The following is an 18,168-nucleotide window of genomic DNA, read 5'->3' as shown; positions in this document are numbered from 1 at the left end:
CAACTACTCAGACGACAGGTGGATAAATCCACAAAGATGGGAAGAAACCAGCACAAAAAGGAGGAAAACACCCAAAACAAAAACACCTCACCTCCTACAAAGGACCAAAATTCCTCACCAGCAAGGGAACAAAGCTGGATGAAGAATGAGTGTGATGAAATGATGGAATCAGACTTCAGAATGTGGATAATGAGAAACTTTTATGAGCTAAAAGAACATGTTCTAAATCAATGCAAAGAAACTAAGAACCTTGAAAAAAGATTTGAGGAAATGATGCCAAGAATGGACAACTTAAGATAAGAATATGAATGAATTGAGCGAGCTGAAAAACACAATATGAGAACTTCGCGAAGCATGCAAAAGTTTCAACAGCCGAATTGATCAAGCAGAAGAAAGAATATCAGAATTCGAAGATCAACTCAATGAAATTAAAGGAGAAACCAACATTAGAGAAAAAAGTGCAAAAAGGAATGAACAAAGTCTCCAAGAAATGTGGGACTATGTGAAGAGACCTAACCTACATTTGATAGGTGTACCAGAATGTGATGAAGAGAATCAATCCAAGCTGGAAAATACTCTTCAGGACATTATCCAGGAAAATTTCCCCAACCTAGCAAGGCAGGCCAATATTCAAGTCCAGGAAATACAGAGAACACCCCAAAGATATTCCGCAAGAAGAGCAACCCCAAGGCACATAATCGTCAGATTTACCAGGGTTGAAATGAAAAAGAAAATACTAAGGGCAGCCAGAGAGAAAGGTCGGGTCACCCACAAAAAGAAGCCCACCAGACTCACAACAAATCTCTTGGCAGAAACCCTACAAGCCAGAAGAGAGTGGGGACCAATATTCAACATCCTTAAAGAAAAGAACTTTCAACCCAGAATTTCATATCCAGCCAAACTGAGCTTCATAGGTGAAGGAAAACTAAAATCCTTTGCAAACAAGCAAGTACTCAGAGATTTTGTCACCACCAGGCCTGCTTTACAAGAGCTCCTGAAAGAGGCACTACACATAGAAAGGAACAACCAGTACCAGCCATTCAAAAAACATACCAAATGCTAAAGAGCATCAACAAAAAGAAGAATCTGCATCAACTAACGGGCAGAACAGCCAGCTAGCATCAAAATGGCAGTACCAAATTTACACATAACAATATTAACCCTAAATGTAAATGGACTAAATGCACCAATCAAAAGACACAGACTGGCAAAATGGATAAAAATCCAAAACCCATCAGTGGGCTGTATCCAGGAAACCCATCTCACATGCAAGGATACACAAAGGCTCAAAATAAAGGGGTGGAGGAAGATTTACCAAGCAAATGGAGAGCAAAAAAAAGCAGGAGTTGCAATTCTCATCTCTGATAAAATAGACTTTAAAGCAACAAAGATCAAAGGAGACAAAGAAGATCATTACATAATGGTAAAAGGATCAACACAACAAGAAGAGCTAATGATCCTAAATATATATGGACCCAATACAGGAGCACCCAGATACATAAGGCAAGTTCTTAACAACTTACAAAGAGACTTAGACTCCCACACAATAATAGTGGGAGACTTTAACACTCCACCGTCAATATTAGACAGATCAACCAGACAGAAAATTAACCAGGATATCCAGGGCTTGAACTCAGACCTGGAACAAGCAAACCTGATAGACATTTACAGAACTCTCCACCCCAAAACCACAGAATATACATTCTTCTCAGCACCTACTCTAAAATTGACCACATAATAGGAAGTATAGCACTCCTCAGCAAATGCAAAACTGAAATCATAACAAACAGCCTCTCAGACCATAGTGCAATCAAGTTAGAACTCAGAATTCAGAAACTAACTCAGAACCACACAGCATCATGGAAACTGAACAACTGGCTCTTGAATGTTGATTGGATAAACAATGAAATGAAGGCAGAAATAAAGAAGTTCTTCAAAACCAATGAAAACGAAGACACAACATACCAGAATCTCTGGGACACATTTAAAGCAGTCTCTAGAGGAAAATATATAGCAATAAGTGCCCACATGAGAAGAGTGGAGAGATCCAAAACTGACACCCTATCGTCAAAATTGAAAGAGCTAGAGGAGCAAGATAAAAAAAACTCAAAACCTAGCAGAAGACAAGAAATAACTAAGATCAGAGCAGAGCTGAAGGAGATAGAAACATGAAAAACCCTTCAAAAAAAATCAATAAATCCAAGAGCTGGTTTATTGAAAAGATCAACAAAATAGACAGACCACTAACCAGACTGATAAAAAAGAAAAGAGAGAACAACCAAATAGATGCAATAAAAAACGATAAAGGGGAAATCACCACAGATTTCACAGAAATTCAAACCATCATCAGAGAGTACTACAAACAACTCCAGCACATAAACTAGTAAACCTGGAAGAAATGGATAAATTCCTGGACATCTGTGTCCTCCCAAGTCTAAACCAGGAGGAAGCTGAAACTATGAATAGACCAATAACAGGGTCTGAAGTTGAGGCAGCAATTAAGAGCCTACTACACAAAAAAAAGGCCAGGTCCAGATGGGTTCACAGCTGAATTCTATCAGACACACAAAGAGGAGCTGGTACCATTCCTTCTGAAACTATTCCAAATAATCCCAAAAGAGGGAATCCTTCCCAAATCATTCTATGAGACCAACATCATCCTGATACCAAAACCTGGCAGAGACTCAGCAAGAAAAGAAAACTTCAGGCCAATATCCATGATCAACATAGATGCAAAAATCCTTCAATAAAATACTGGCAAACCGATTGCAACAGCACATCAAAAAACTTACCCATCATGATCAAGTAGGATTCGTCCCGGGGATGCAAGGCTGGTTCAACATATGAAAGTCTATAAACGTAATTCACCACATAAACAGAACCAAAAACAAAAACCACATGATTATCTCAATTGATGCAGAGAAGGCATTTGACAAAATTGAACAGCCCTTTATGCTAAAAACCCTCAATAAATTCGGTATTGATGGAACGTATCTCAAAGTAATAAGAGCTATTTACAACAAACCAACAGCCAGTATCATACTGAGTGGACAAAAACTGGAAGCATTCCCTTTGAAATCTGGCACGAGACAAGGATGCCCTCTCTCACCACTCCTATTCAATATAGTACTGGAAGTTCTAGCCAGAGCAATCAGGCAAGAAAAAGAAATAAAGGGTATTCAAACAGAAAAGGAGGAAGCCAAATTGTCTCTATTTGCAGATGACATGATAGTATATGTACAAGACCCCATCGTCTCAGCCCAAAAACTCCTGAAACTGATAAGCAACTTCAGCAAAGTCTCAGGATATAAAACCAATGCGCAAAAACCACAAGCATTCCTATACACCAATAAAATGCTTAAAGAGAGAAAAAACAAGAACGAACTGCCATTCACAATTGCTACAAAAAGAATAAAATACCTTGGAATACAACTCGCAAGGAATGTAAGGGACCTCTTCAAGGAAAACTACAAACCACTGCTCAACAAAATAAGAGAGGACACAAACAGATGGAGAAACATTCCATGTTCATGGTTAGGAAGAATCAATATTGTGAAAATGGCTATACTGCCCAAAGTAATTTACAGAATCAACGCTATCCCCATCAAGCTACCATTGACTTTCTTCACAAAACTGGAAAAATCCACCATGAACTTCAGATGGAATCAAAAGAGAGCCAGCATAGCCAAGTCAATTCTAAGCAAAAAGAACACAGTGGGAGGCATCACACTACCAGACTTCAAACTATACTACAAGGCTACAGTAATCAAAATAGCATGGTACTGGTACCAAAACAGACCAATGGAACAGAACAGAGGCATCGGAGGCAACACAGCATATCTACAACCATATAATCTTTGATAAACCCAACAAAAACAAGCAATGGGGAAAGAATTCCCTGTTTAATAAATGGTGTTGGGAAAACTGGCTAGCCATGTGCAGAAAGAAGAAACTGGACCCCTTCCTGACACCTTACACTAAAATTAACTCCAGATGGATTAAAAACTTAAACATAAGACCTGGCACCATAAAAACCCTAGAAGGAAATCTAGGCAAAACCACTCAGGACATAGGAGTAGATAAGGACTTCATGACCAAAACACCAAAAGCATTGGCAGCAAAAGCCAAAATAAACAAATGGGACCTAATCAAACTCCACAGCTTCTGCATGGCAAAAGAAACAGTCACTACAGTGAATCGGCAACCAACAGAATGGGAAAAAAATTTTTGCAGTTTACCCATCTGACAAAGGGCTGATATCCAGAATTTACAAAGAACTCAAACAGATTTACAGGAAAAAAACAAACAATCCCATTCAAAAATGGGCAAAAGATATGAACAGTCACTTTACAAAAGAAGACATACATGAGGCCAACAAACATATGAAAAATGCTCATCATCACTGGTCATTAGAGAGATGCAAATCAAAACCACACTGAGATACCATCTCACGCCAGTTAGAATGGCGATCATTAAAAAATCTGGAGACAACAGATGCTGGAGAGGATGTGGAGAAAAAGGAACACTTTTACACTGTTGGTGGGAGTGTAAGTTAGTTCAACCATTGTGGAAGACAGTGTGGAGATTCCTCAAGGCCTTAGAAATAGAAATTCCATTTGACCCAGCAATCCCATTACTGGGTATATATCCAAAGGACTATAAATCGTTCTACGATAAGGACACATGCACACGAATGTTCATTGCAGCACTGTTTACAATAGCAAAGACCTGGAACCAACCCAAATGCCCATCAATGATAGACTGAACTGGGAAAACATGGCATATATACAACATGGAATATTATGCAGCAATCAAAAACGATGAGTTCATGTCCTTTGTAGGGACATGGTCGAATCTGGAGAACATCATCCTCAGCAAACTGACACAAGAACAGAAAATGAAATACCACCTATTCTCACTCATAGGCGGGTGAGGAAAAATGAGAACACATGGACAGAGGGAAGGGGGTACTACACATCAGGGTCTATTGGGGGGAATGGGGAGGGACAGCGGGGGGGTGGTGGAGCTGGGGAGGAATAGCGGAGAAATGCCAAATGTGGGTGAAGGGCAGGAAGGAACAAAACACACTGCCATGTGTGTATCTATGCAACTATTTTGCACGTTCTGCACATGTACCCCAAAACCTAAAATGCAATAAAAAAAAAGAAATCTCAAGTTTCTTATAATCAAACATTCTACAAATTGACATCATGGTCATGTAAGAATTGAGGTATACAGCTTCTTTTAGAAATTTGGATTGAAAGTAAATATCCTATTATTTACTGCTGAAGTTTACAATGATGATGCAGAAGCATAGGGTGCAGAATCTCAAGAAGCAATTTTAGTTGAGAGTGGTGGTGGCACATGCCTGTAGTTGCAGCTACTTGGGAAGCTAAGCTGAGAGGATTGCTTGAACCCAGCCTGGGCAATACACTGAGACCCCATCTCTTAAAGCAGTTTTGTTTAGCGTCCTCTCTTCAGGAAGGACAGAGTCTTATAATTTGAGTTCAAGTAGCTGTTGTGAAGTCACCAGATTTATGACAGTCTCAGGAGATGTTCTCTGCTGTTGGAAAGAGGCGGTTTCCAAAGTCAACAATCCAAAGAAGGGTCTCTTCCATTAGTGGATAATTATCTAAATATAAACCTTAATCTTCCTCTTCATAATATACCTTCATTTTGCTTTAATTCCAAGAAGTGGAATAAATCACATTCATTTTTCACATGATCGACCTCAAGTCTGAGGAAATGATCTTGTTCCTGTTCTTTCCTTTCCCTAGGTCCAGCCCGTCTCATTTCTTAAACTTTTTTCTCTGAATACAACAACAACAAAAATGACTGTTTGATGTGCACAACTTGCCAAGCCTCCTGAATAGTTATTCATTTGAGTCACTTTCAAATGAAAATCATGAGATCACCCATGGTAGCTGCAAAGAAGTGACTCTCCTCTGCATAGGGAACAATTAAATTACACTAAACTCATGATTTGGGAAATCAGTCTTCAAGGGGTAGTTTCCAAAGCTCTAGATCAGTTTTCAGGATAATATTGTTTAAATGAGATGGAAAAAAACCTTTCACAATTAACAGGATTCTGTCAAGAATCGTGTCAGCCACTGCTGCTGACTTACTGAGCACCAGGACTGGTGCAAACGGCTTCCCTATCACCACAACAAACTAACCTCGACCCACTAATAGTGCTTCTGGGAACCACTGCTGTACACTTATCAGACACCAGCGGTTTTTCAAATTACGTAGTTTCTTGACCCTAACAAAGTTTCTCTATTACACTATGCTGGGTGAAGGAGGGTGGCCACAAGACATCTTTCTTCAGTGGAAGGAATGCAATAGATAGGACAGCTCTGATTTTCTGAAGCCATTAGATGTCAAGATTCTTGGATAAATAGAAAATATTAAGCTAGTTTCTTCATTTCCATTACCCAACCTACAGCTATTCTCCCCTACTTCCTCATATCTACTTAGAAGAGCTCAGAGCTAACAAGAAACATTTCCTCAAAATTCCCTTTGACGCACACATCCAAAGAAAGTGAACCTATAGAACATCACCAAGAAGCAACTGTCAAACTTAAGTTCTTGCAGATGTTCTTCCACCTACAAGAACTACCCAGAAGACCTGACAAGTCAAAGGCCAGGACTGCCTCCATTTGATGTCTATTTAGGTATGGTAACATGGGAGCTGCAGGAGCAACTCTTTCCAATACTCTAGACCAGCGAGGTCTCTCATCCAGGGCAGAGTTTTAAGGAGCATCTACCACAATGAAAGAGCAGGGAACAACAAATACCATAGTCACTCTCAAAGAGTTACATTTGGGGGGGTTGGCAGATAATATGTCATTTTGTCATAGGATATTAATCCCCTATGATTCAGCTAAACTTCATGCGGAGAGCACAGGAGGTTTTCCAGCTGAACCAACAGGGCAAAGTAAGTCTTCAAAGTCTTGGAGGAGAAAAGAGTGATTACCAAACATGCAGTTTAATGATGACACAGCACAGATCATTCAACATGAAAAGTCTGCTTTTGACTACCAGAAAGAGGCATGAGAACATAGCGTGTGAGGTGAAAAACACTGAGATGCCAGATAAGTGTTAAGCCCAAGTCATACTTTATTACACAAGGGGGAATGAGAACTTAAAAAAATTACTTTGGATTTTCAGAATATTAGACAATTTTTATAATTCTCAAAGCGCCAAAGTATGAGAAAACCATCAAAACAAATAGGTCTCTCTATAAACATTAGATCATTTGAAAAACAATTGATTTGGGAAGTATTAATTTGGAGTCATTTGGGCAACTCCAAACTTGACCAGTTTCTTAAATTTTAGGGCATTCCTCTTATGGAAAACATCTGAATTTTTAAAAATTAATAAAACCAACTGATGTTTTTCAAAGAGGCTGTAGAAGCTAGAACCTACCTGCATGTTAATGAAATCTGTAGCTTTCACATCTGTGTCTCACAGATATTATAACAGTGAGGTTGGTTAAGTTTGCCTCTTGGTGAGGTGTTGTCAAGAGGTTAGGGATCAAAACCAGAAATGCCAGGAAGACTGAACAGTCTTTTTATTTGTTCCTTTGTTCTGTGGTGACATCAAGATGATTGCAGTGTCCATGAAGAGAGCAGAGCAGGTTTGGCCCTTGAACCAATAGGGCAAAGCAAACAAAGCACAAATCCCACAAAATTTCAGAGATCAAAGCACAGGGAAAAAAGAATGCAAAGTGTGCCCTCTATTGGCCCATGTGTTTTCATTGCTGCGGTGATTAGTTGGCAATCGTATCCAGCAACAGGATAGAAACTAAGGCCATCATGATACAAAAATTCTAAAATGTGCTGACACAGAAACAAGGATCTAACGCCCACTTGGCCAGAATTGAAGAGTGCTAAGTCCTGGTTCTGACCATCCTATGAACTAGCAGCATGATGCCTCAACTTAGATCAATGCCAGCACCGCATGTCACCAGCTGGAAAGCAACAACAGCTATTTCTAAAACCACATATTAACTGTTTTCTTAATGAGATAAAAGTTAGATCACATGAGAAGTTTTAACAAAACCCCTATACTGTATATTTATGTTATACTTTTATAAACTCTTATTGAGATGGAGAGAATTTAACAACTATTGTCTCTGAGTAAGGAATTACTTGCCAAGTAATTATTTATTGAAATATATCTTGAGACAGTGCTTCCAATGTGGCTTCATGTTAAATATACACATGGCAAATGGCTGAAAACTCACACAAGGAAAATAAACTTTTAGAAAACAAGTATCTATATCACTTTGAAGCAGCCATTTGGCATCATGCTAATTTGAAAGTTCCACCTCCTATTTTTTTTTTTCCAACCAATTCTTCTTAACCCTTGAAGGAAAGAGACGAAACTTGGACCTCTTTGAGACTTTAGTGAAAGCTCTATATCATCCCTCTACCCCATAAAAAGCAACAGAAAATGTTTTTGCTTCTAATTTCAGGAAGCTTACAAAAGCCCTAGCCCACCTTGGGACCCCAGGTTAAGAAACCCTTCTTAAAAGAAACGTGCTTAACTGGATAACTTCTATTTTATAAGTGCTCTTAATGTCTTTCAGCAAGAGATGAAAACTGAAAAGGGTTTAAGTAAATTGTAAAAAGTTTTCCCCAAATGACTAGATGAGAAAGACTACCTATAATCAGTTTCTCTACATTTTAGAGTAAAAATAAGAAATGTTTAATACCTTTGCTCTAACCTGTATTAGTTATTCTAATGTGTGTTAAACACAATACACACATACATGCCCATATACACATATATGAACACATGTACAGGCAAGTACACACAGGCACATACACATTTGTTCTGGCTACTACAATACTAGAAATGTTTCTATAATTCATATTCAATAATTTTTTAAATTACCAATGCAAGTATGCAAATTTTTACTAAAATATGCTTATGGCCCTACCCCTCAATTACTCCCCCCCTCAGTCTTCAGTTATTTAATATCCATTACTTTATTACCATAATTATGAGTAGTAGGATGTTCTGGGGCTCAATAAAGACTGTGGTCTAAAGAACTTTTGAATGGGTTCAAAGGTAATTTCTTTTCTTTGAATTAATGTTTATGTTGAAAGTATACCATGTACAGGAAAACCCAGTGAATTCAGGAGAGTTGGATTCCAGCTCTATTCTCTTACTCTTAACTGTTAGTTAACTGTTAGTTGCTTCATTTCTGTAAGCAACTCACCCTCTGTGTAAGTCAAACAGGTCCCATTTCCTTCAAAGGACAGTGAAATGTCACTGTTCTCCTGGAAGGCACTACACAGAACTACGTGGTCTCTACATAATTATAGAACCTGTTCTAAAATACACATACATCTGTGTCTCTCATGGGTATGTCCACATAGCTATATTTTTTAAAGTCACAAATATAAGAATAACTAGGATTAAATTTTTTCCTGTACTAACTTATATTATTAAGATGACTATCTTTTTAGAAGGTAAATACCACTTTCTTTTATTTTCTCCTAAATTATTATTTATTTATATGATCAAAGTGGATAAAATTCCTTTATTGCCCTTTTCTCTAAAATAAGTGTTTTTTAAAATATGGGTTACCAGCTGGGCACAGTGGCTCATGCCTGTAATCCCAGCACTTTGAGAGGCCAAGCGGGGAGGATCACCTGAGGTCAGGAGTTCGAGCAAACATGGTGAAACCCCATCTCTACTAAAAATACACAAATTAGCTGGTCTTGGTAGCAGGCATCTATAATCCAGGCTACTTGGGAAGCTGATGCAGGAGAATCGCTTGGACCCAGGAGGCAGAGGTTTCAGTGAGCAGAGATCGTGCCATTACACTCCAGTCTGGGTGACAAGAGTGAAATTCCATCTCAAAAATAAAATGGGTTACCCCACCACCACCAGTTTTCCCTAGCCGGCAAATCACCTCTCACCTAGGATACTCAATCATTCAAATAACAAACAAGTACATATGTAGATATACAAACAGACACTACTGTACTCAGAGAAATTCTGAAATTATCAGAAAATACTTCAGAATGAGTTATTACAATGCTAGAAATGTTTTGGGCTGGGCTGGGGATGCTTTTATGCCTCCGTTTTTTTTTTCCTTTATAAAGACTTGTAAATAATGAGAATACCCATAATATTTAATTATTCAAACTTCAACTATGTGCAAAGACCTTTACTTTGGGGAAAAAAATCATTTCTCACTAAATCACCAAAATAATTTTAAGGGCAAACAAAAATCTCATATGCAATGACTTTTTGTTCCACGGTAACTTGTGAAGGAAGCACTCTAAAAGATCCAGTTTGAGGAGAACAAAGATGAATGTACCATAGTCCTGCCTAAGAGAAGCTTAAAATATGATACATAAGGCAAGATAACCAGAAAAATAAAAAATTAAGAGTCTAAGAGTAGCCCAAAAAGCTAAGAAACTATGAGGGAATAATTGATTTTGGCTTTAGAATGGAAGGCAGAAAATTCCAGGAAGGCTTCATAGAAGCAGTGGCATTTTAGGTGGGTACCACCCACATGCTCAACGGTGTAAGAGCTTAGAAACACATGGCACTCCTAGAAATGCAGTAATCTGGGATAGCTTAAGCGAAGTGTGCTTTCAAGGTGGTAGCAGGTTGAAAGCAGCCTGTGGTCAGATGGTGGGGAATGCTGACTCCTACAGAAGCGGCTGGTGTTTATTCTGCAGTCAATGTGGAGGCCTGGGAGATTTGAGGTTTATTAGCAGAGAAGTAATATGATCAGATCTGTGGTGGAGAAAATGGAATGTGGCAGCATTATAAGTGATGGAGCATTGTCAGTGGATTGAAGTAGATGCTGGAGGATGAGGAGTCTAAGAGTGCCTGAGCTAGGAAATATCTTTGGGAATGGAAAGGATAAGATGGATATAAACTCACTAATCTGATATAGTTTAAGCAAGAATAAACTGGTAAGAGGCAACAGAAAAGTCAAAGACTATAGCAAGGCTCCCAGCCTTGGCACCCAGAACTCTATGGATAAAAATAAAGAATACAAGCAGAGGAACACATTTGGGAGAGGGGGCAGCAGAGAAAATGAATTGTCAAGTTTGAGTATGCATGGAATATCTATCCATATTGGCAGTAGTTGGGAGATCTGAGTGTAGAACGATCTGAAGCTAACAAAAGAAAAAGAAAAAAGAAAAGAAAAATTGAGACTATCATTAAAGGACTTTGTGTAGAAATGACAGTTCGAGAAACAGGGATGGGTAAAATCGCCCAAGGAAATGAATAAAGGTAAAGAAACACTAGTCTACATTCTCAATGAGGGAACCAAAGAAGAGAATGGACAGAAAATAGGAGGGAAAACCAGTGTACTGTCACTAGCCAAAATAAAGAGGTGATAAGCTATCGCCATGGGAACAAGTCCCTGAGGATGTACTGATGCTGGACTTGGCAATGAGGCGAGTATGACTCGCCATTAAGAAATCTCTGTACCTTCCACTCAATTTCACTGTGAACCTAAAAGCACTCTAAAAACTAAGTCGAATGTTTAAAAACTTTGATTATTTTTCTGTTTTGTTAATTTCTGTAAAGGCATAAAAATATCTTTAAAGAAAAGAAAGTCCTTTTATTAAAAGGATGAAGACAGAAGCCAATTTATTACAGATTGAAGAGTGAATGAAACAGGACTATCAAGCCAGAGAAGGGAAGGGAAGAAGTGAAGGAAAGCAGAAGAGACTGGAGAGCAGTATGAAGGGAAGGAAATGAATTTGGGGATTAGAGGAACAGCAGCACACTTGAATAAGGGTAATGGACACAGAAAGGCCCTAGAGGAGAGAAAAACAGGTGGAAGGTGGGCTTTGGAAAGAATAAAAACAGTATCCTTATGCAATCTTATTCTTTCCACCATCCCCCTCCCCACTTACTCCCCCCATCTTTTCATCCTAAGAGAAAGATGAAAAGGGAAGACTAGAAAAAAATGAGTGAAAATCTTAGTTCTGAAATCCCAATCCTCCGTAATTATACCATCCTCTCATCGCTTTCCCTACACATATCCACCCACCCCCACATATATATGTATGCATATATACCTTCCCTAGTATATATAATATACATTATGTATATACTTTAGTATTAATTAGCATATTTTTCATCTATTCTGGATGAACATATGAAAATGTGTAAATATAGATATGCAACACTGTCTTCAGCTGTTCAGCCCTTGATTGCTGCAGTTAATGGAGAAAATAATAAGCTTCATGTCACCTTAAATATAGAAATTTTCAAACTTTGTCATCCCAAAGTTTATTACCTCCTTTTAGCAGAGCAGTTATCAAGCGTATGTCAAATAAAATCTGTCTGTCACCTATTTCCTGGGCTTGGGATGAACAAGGATGCATATCTCCAGAAGGAAGGAAATGGTTTAAATAAAGAAGTACCCAGGATATTCCACAAACTGGCCAGTTTGTCTCTAAATAAATCAAAGGTGGTTTTGCATTAAGGAACCAGAAGTGTCATTTCCAATTTGTGATTTCTGTGAAGACTGGATTCTACCCAAGCTATATTTTAAAAGCAAATAAAGCCGGGGCCTAAGGGAATGTCACTTATTCTGAATCACTTCCAAATTTCTGTGGCAATATAAGATGTTAGTTTGAACACAACAACTTTCTGACCTCTCTGTACTGGTAAGACCCTAGCTTAAAAAATTATGCAGTTACCCTGGAAGAGAAAGCAGCCAATCAAAAAAGAGAAAAGAAAAGAAAGAAAATGTTTATGTTGCAAAGTTAAATATCACATCAGCTTTTCTGAACTGCTTTGGAACTTAAAGTAAGCAAGCATGCAAAATGTGTTTTGAAAGGTTTTCATTGAACTGTAGGTGAGTATGTCCTATCTGTCATTTTGTATTTTGAAAGATTACCAGGAGAAATAAACTATTATTTAAAAAGTACTTGCATAAAAAATTTGAATCTCTTCATTAAAGTTTTAAGAATGCAAACACAAATTAATTTAGCTCTATAAGGTTTAAGAGAAAATATTTCCAGCCTCTGTTACCAGAAACATGCCACGCTCTTTGTGATAAACCCTTCATTTTTATGGAAGAAACTAAATCTAATTTTGTGAAAATGAAGAGTTATTAGAGGAAAGAGAAGCTGAGGCTTCAGTATGAAAAAGGCTACAGCAGGAAACCCTTGTCATAGCACGCCCCCTGCCATCAGACCACCAGAAACATGAATTGTACATTTGGAAACCTTGCTCCATTGAGAGTTTTATCGAGAAGTTTTCATATATTTCTGGTTAAAATACCATAGGATATAAAAACAGAATGAAGGAGATATAAGATTAAGTCATTATGTGCCAAGCTCCAGAAATTCCAGGAGACCACAATAAAGTTATGATTTGTCTATCCACCTTTCAGTAATTCAGCCTGTAATGTGGCTTACAACCATTCCAAAAAATGAAAGTAATCAAGTAATTCCACTTCCCATGTAAATTAATCATAAGCAGTCTCAAGACTGAGACAAATAGTAGGGGTTAACGACAGCTAATCATGACTATTTTGAAGAGGAGTCAGGGAGACAAATCTTAATATGTTACATGGAGAGAAAAATGAGAGTTGTCAATCAGCTTTTCAGAATGTTGGCAAGTGTCTCCCCTCCAAAAGATATTCATTCTCAGTATTGTATTGCGTTTGTATCTAATTTTTTAAAATTATTGCAACATTTCCCAATAATAACTATCGAAGACATTTTTATAACTTTTCAAAATAAGGGGAAGAAAATATGGTAGCTGGGTAGTGTTATTGCTTGTGACAATCTCCCCCATATGGAGTTTTGTCTAAAAGTAGAGAAAGTCGAAATCCTATTTTCTCAATATTCTGGCTATATTTTGAAATAAAATATACAGTTAAATGATATATTTGCTCTCCATCCCAACTGGATGCAATTGATTTTAACTGACTAAATTATCTGATGTCTGCCAAGAATTTTATTTCATTAAGAAAAATGATATTATGGAGCATCTGAGATCATAGAGCAGACTAAACATAATGCCAAAGGGGTTCTGAGAATGCTCCACAGTGAAGGTTTGATTATTTGCAGATGCAATATGGAAAAAAAAAAAGAAAGAAAGAAAGAAAAAGAATCAGATCCCAGGGGTAAGCCTAACCAATCCCGTGGCACCACTGCCGCCTACACTGTAGCATAAAGCCAAGAAAAGAACTAATCTTCGAAGCTACAACACCTTTAAAAAAAAACACCAATTACTTTTCTTCCTGGAAAAAATATTTAACTGCCACTATCCAAAACAAAGGGGCAAAGGGAAATGTTGGTACCACATAGGCCCTAGCATGTCACCTGTCACTGCTGAACTGATTTGGCCGTAGTCAAGCATTCACTGAGGAACTAATTGAAATCAATCTTTTGGGGAAAGCTCATTGTTTGGTAGGCACAACAATTGGTGTAGGATCAATCAGTGGACATGAGATCAATTAAAACCAGCTTAAGTTTGTGAAGAGGGGCAATTCACACAACTTGAGTTAGATCTCTATTCATTTCAATACTCTCACAATGCAATCCTTAAGCTTCCTTGCAAAGTAGAAAAGCTACTATCACCCTACGCTGTCTGGCCAGCCCTTTAAGTAGTTCCACTTTTAATTAAAAACACAGTACACCCTTTGTTGGTACAGTGTGGTCACTTTTAAGGACTACAGTTATTTTAGCCAGAAACTTGGAATTTGTGAAGGGACATCTGTTGAGAAGAAAAAAAACTTTTGATAGATTTTTTTTTAACACCCTTACCAATTTACATGCTCTTAAAAGCATTTGAATTTTATTAAATTGAAAGGTTGATTTGGGATAAATTACTATTGCACAATTTAGAGTTGGAATGTCAGTGTTTGGGGATGTGGATGGTAATCCTTACAAGAGATTTTGCTAAAATCAAGCTTCGAAATAAATAGGCTCTGGTTCAGATACCTAAGAAGGCATACGCAGATTCTTAGAGATGGCACTGCAGAGAAGGCGTGCAGTATCCCTTCTGGCCGCAGGAGTGCTGTAATGTCATTTTCCACCAAACAGCATCTCTGCATTTAAGTTTTACTAAAACAATATGCTTAGTTCCCCACTCAACCACAATGGGACAGGCAGTGTGGATCAGAAAACTTCACTGAATTAGTAAGTCACCTAATTAAGGATCTGGCAAAGGATTTCAGATATCTCTATATTTTGCAGACTTCAGGCACTTTAGTTTTTCTAAGTAGACTGCAGCTTTGACTTACAAGAAGAAGAAAAGCCTCTCCAAACACTTTTGACCATAGTGTAATCAAAAATTGCAGGTTTTGCCGAATGCTCGAAGAAAATACGGGAATTGAGAAAAGAACCAGTTAGGAGGGGAAGAGAGAGGAGATGAAAAGGGACTTTTTCAAGACAATTATGAACAGCAAACCCCCAAAAACTTTGGGAAGAAATTTCTCTCTAGTATTTTTAAGTAGAATAATTTCTAAAAATAAACAATTTCCAAAAGCCAGTAATCAAGGGAGAGGGAGGGAGAGAAGTGGGAGAAAGTTTATCCTTGCAAGCCACAGATACAGACAATTGAAGCGCAGGTACTACAAAAGTCGCACACCATCAGTTATCTGCAGCTCTGTGCCCAGGTGGGCCAATCTCTAGCTCTGCCCCTAAGTGAGACCAGTTTAACGAGTTCCTAAACACACACACACATGTATGGTTCGGAAAGTCCCCCCCAAAATATGGATGCAGGACCGGAGATTACATACAAAGAGCATGTAATCACATCACAGGTCGAGTGAGACGTCTACATCTTAAAGAAGAAGGAAAAGTCAAGATTGATGAACCCGGCGACAAATTCTAATTGCGCAAAAGTACAAACTGAAGAAATAGCTCTCATCAGGTCCCTGGCAAGGGGCTGCTGCGCACCTTCCCTGGGCGGGTAATAAAATGTGTGTGTGGTGAGTGGTTTATGTTTAAATCCCCCAAGAAAATGGAATCGTGTCTAGCCGCTCTTCTCCTAAAATGCAATTGGATTGGCTGTAGCCTCAGCAGACTCGGAGACAGAAATGCACACTAAATCTGCAGGAAAGCGAGTTCCCAGAAACCCTTCTGGAGACTTCCACCGCCTTCCCCTCAACGCACTAGTGATGGAGAGACAGAGAGCTGTTAAAAAGCCGCAAGTGAATTTCATTGAGAACGGAAGCCTCCACCGCTGTAGCTGCTTTTGCAAAGCAAATGAAGAGAGCTAAGTGGGGCTTGTTTTAAAAACGAACCTCTGGAGGCGAGCGCTCCCCGGAAAACCAGCGCGGGAATTATTGCTCAATTCAGAAAGTTCCCATCTCCTCTCAGGTTCCAGAAAAGGGATCTATGTTGGCCTTTTTTTCTGGAAATGGAGGTCCTCCCCTTCGACTTGGTACCCCTCCCAAGCTCCAGAATACAGACACAGACACACGCGCAGGCACACCCACACACCCTACGTCTCTTTAGCCAAGTCCAAAGAGATATGAGACCGGGTTTGGGGCGCACGTGGGTGGGGAAGGTAAAACAAATGAGCTACAGGGAAGATGGTTAAGAAGACAGAGAGAAGAGCAACAACAAAACAAAATGTATGCCAGATAAGAAATACATCCCAAAGAGGCAAGTTCAGGTGAGAAGGTGCGGCCGCGAAGTGCGGACCGCAAGACACCCTGAGCGCCCGAGTGGCGCCCGGCTCTCGCCCGGCTCGCGGAGCTCCCCGCGCCTCCAGGGGACAGCAAACACTGAGTGCTTTGTAGAGCTCCAGGGTCCTAAAGGTAGGAGAGTGGGGACCCGCAAAAGCTGGGGTGGAGAGCACAGTCCTGCCCATCTGAGCCCCGGGAGCCAGGGCGTAAGGGAGCGCCGCCACACCCCACCCCTGAAGCCCACGCACCTTTGGCAGACAGGGACCCACCTCGCTTACTGCGTCTCCATCGGTTGCCTTGGCAGTGGCTGTAATCCATACAGTTCAGAATGATGAGAGCAAAGGAGAAAAGGCGAAACCGCATCTGGACTGTCGGGCGGGGGAGAGACGCCTCTCAAAGTCGGGGAACTGAAGGGCTCACGCACCGAGCCGGCGCCCGCCACGCCGCTGGGGAGGACTCAGGGAGACTCGCCACTCACACCCGGGCCGCACCGGTCAGTTCGGCGCGATCAGCATCTCTCCGCCACGAACCTGAGAGACGAGGAGCGAAAACAGGGTGGGTGGGGGATGGAGAGAGCTCCTGGGAGGTAGCTGCGCCTTCGCGCGTCCCAATTTAAAGAAGAGAGGGAAGGAGCAAGCGAACCCAGTGCCTGGCACGAGCCGCAGAGCGGCTTAATCCAGAACGTGCAGCTGTGGATGAATTCGAGAGGAAGGTGATTACAATCAGAGAATTAGCAACCTCTGCCGAGCCCTAAACTCCGACTCCGGGGCATAGGGCGTTGTACCGGCGCTCCCGGGAAAGGAAAGAGCTCCAAAGGCACTGAAAGCGCAGGGATAAAAGAACGCTCTTGGGCCATTTGGAACCCACGGCTGGGTACCCGAGGGCCGCGGCTGCGGCTGCCTTGGTATGGGTCGCCTACCGTGCGCACGTCTCGGGCGGCGCGGCCTCCCTAGGCGCGGCGCTCCATCCTGGGCTCGGCAAGCGAGCCGCTCGGTTAGCACGTGGGCTGGGGAAAAGTTTGCCGAGACCCGCCGGGAGCGCCTGGCAGCTATGGGATTCGAGCCACCACGGGCAGGAGCGTGGAGCTGCGGGTGCAGCCACTGGGATGCTCCGTCCCCACCCGCGAGTGCGGTCCCCGGGCGAGGGGTGCGCCGGCTCTCACTCTCTGCGCCCCTAGCCAATTGTGCCGCTTCCTGCGCTTTCTCCACGGTCACTTCACAGCTAAGGTTTCTTTCTTCCCGAGCTGTAGAAGGCGAACAGTCCCGGAAAGACGAAGTGATCCGAAGGGATGTGGCGAGCGCACTTTCCGATAGAGATGCAGACGGGCAGAGGCTCGGGATGCTTCTATAAGTAGGTGGTGCTGTGGTCCAAGGCATCTAAGTCTAGGCTGCCTCGGAGTTCCTGGGTCCTAAAGCCAGAAACGCCCGGGATTCCCTGAGGTCCTAAAGAACGTTGACAGCCAACAGCGCGCCTAACTTTGGGCGAATCCTTTTCGGCCTTTCCAAAGTGCAGGAGAGTAGCTG

General features: G+C 40.7%; 1 protein-coding gene across 8 annotated transcripts in view; it reads right to left on the bottom strand.

Annotated features, from left to right (window-relative positions):
• RSPO2 (R-spondin 2) overlaps positions 1–17,968 on the bottom strand; it is a 178,471-nt gene extending 160,503 nt beyond the window's left edge. For 2 of the 8 annotated variants that reach the window (XM_078353337.1, XM_035276449.3), the window contains exons 1-2: positions 17,565–17,968; positions 16,894–17,175 (exon numbers count right to left, since the gene is read on the bottom strand). In XM_078353337.1, coding sequence (XP_078209463.1) covers positions 16,894–17,008 — 115 coding nt within the window. In that variant the 5' untranslated portion in view covers positions 17,009–17,175; positions 17,565–17,968. The remainder of the gene's footprint in view (positions 1–16,893; positions 17,176–17,564) is intronic. The other 6 variants (XM_078353340.1, XM_035276451.3, XM_078353338.1 and 3 more) reach the window with 3 other exon arrangements.
• Between the last annotated feature and the right edge of the window lie 200 nt (positions 17,969–18,168).

The sequence above is a fragment of the Callithrix jacchus genome, chromosome 16, assembly GCF_049354715.1.
Source record: "Callithrix jacchus isolate 240 chromosome 16, calJac240_pri, whole genome shotgun sequence".
Lineage (NCBI taxonomy): Eukaryota > Metazoa > Chordata > Mammalia > Primates > Cebidae > Callithrix > Callithrix jacchus.
The sequence above is the reverse complement of the archived record's forward strand: the minus strand, read 5'-3'. Positions and strand labels throughout refer to the sequence as shown.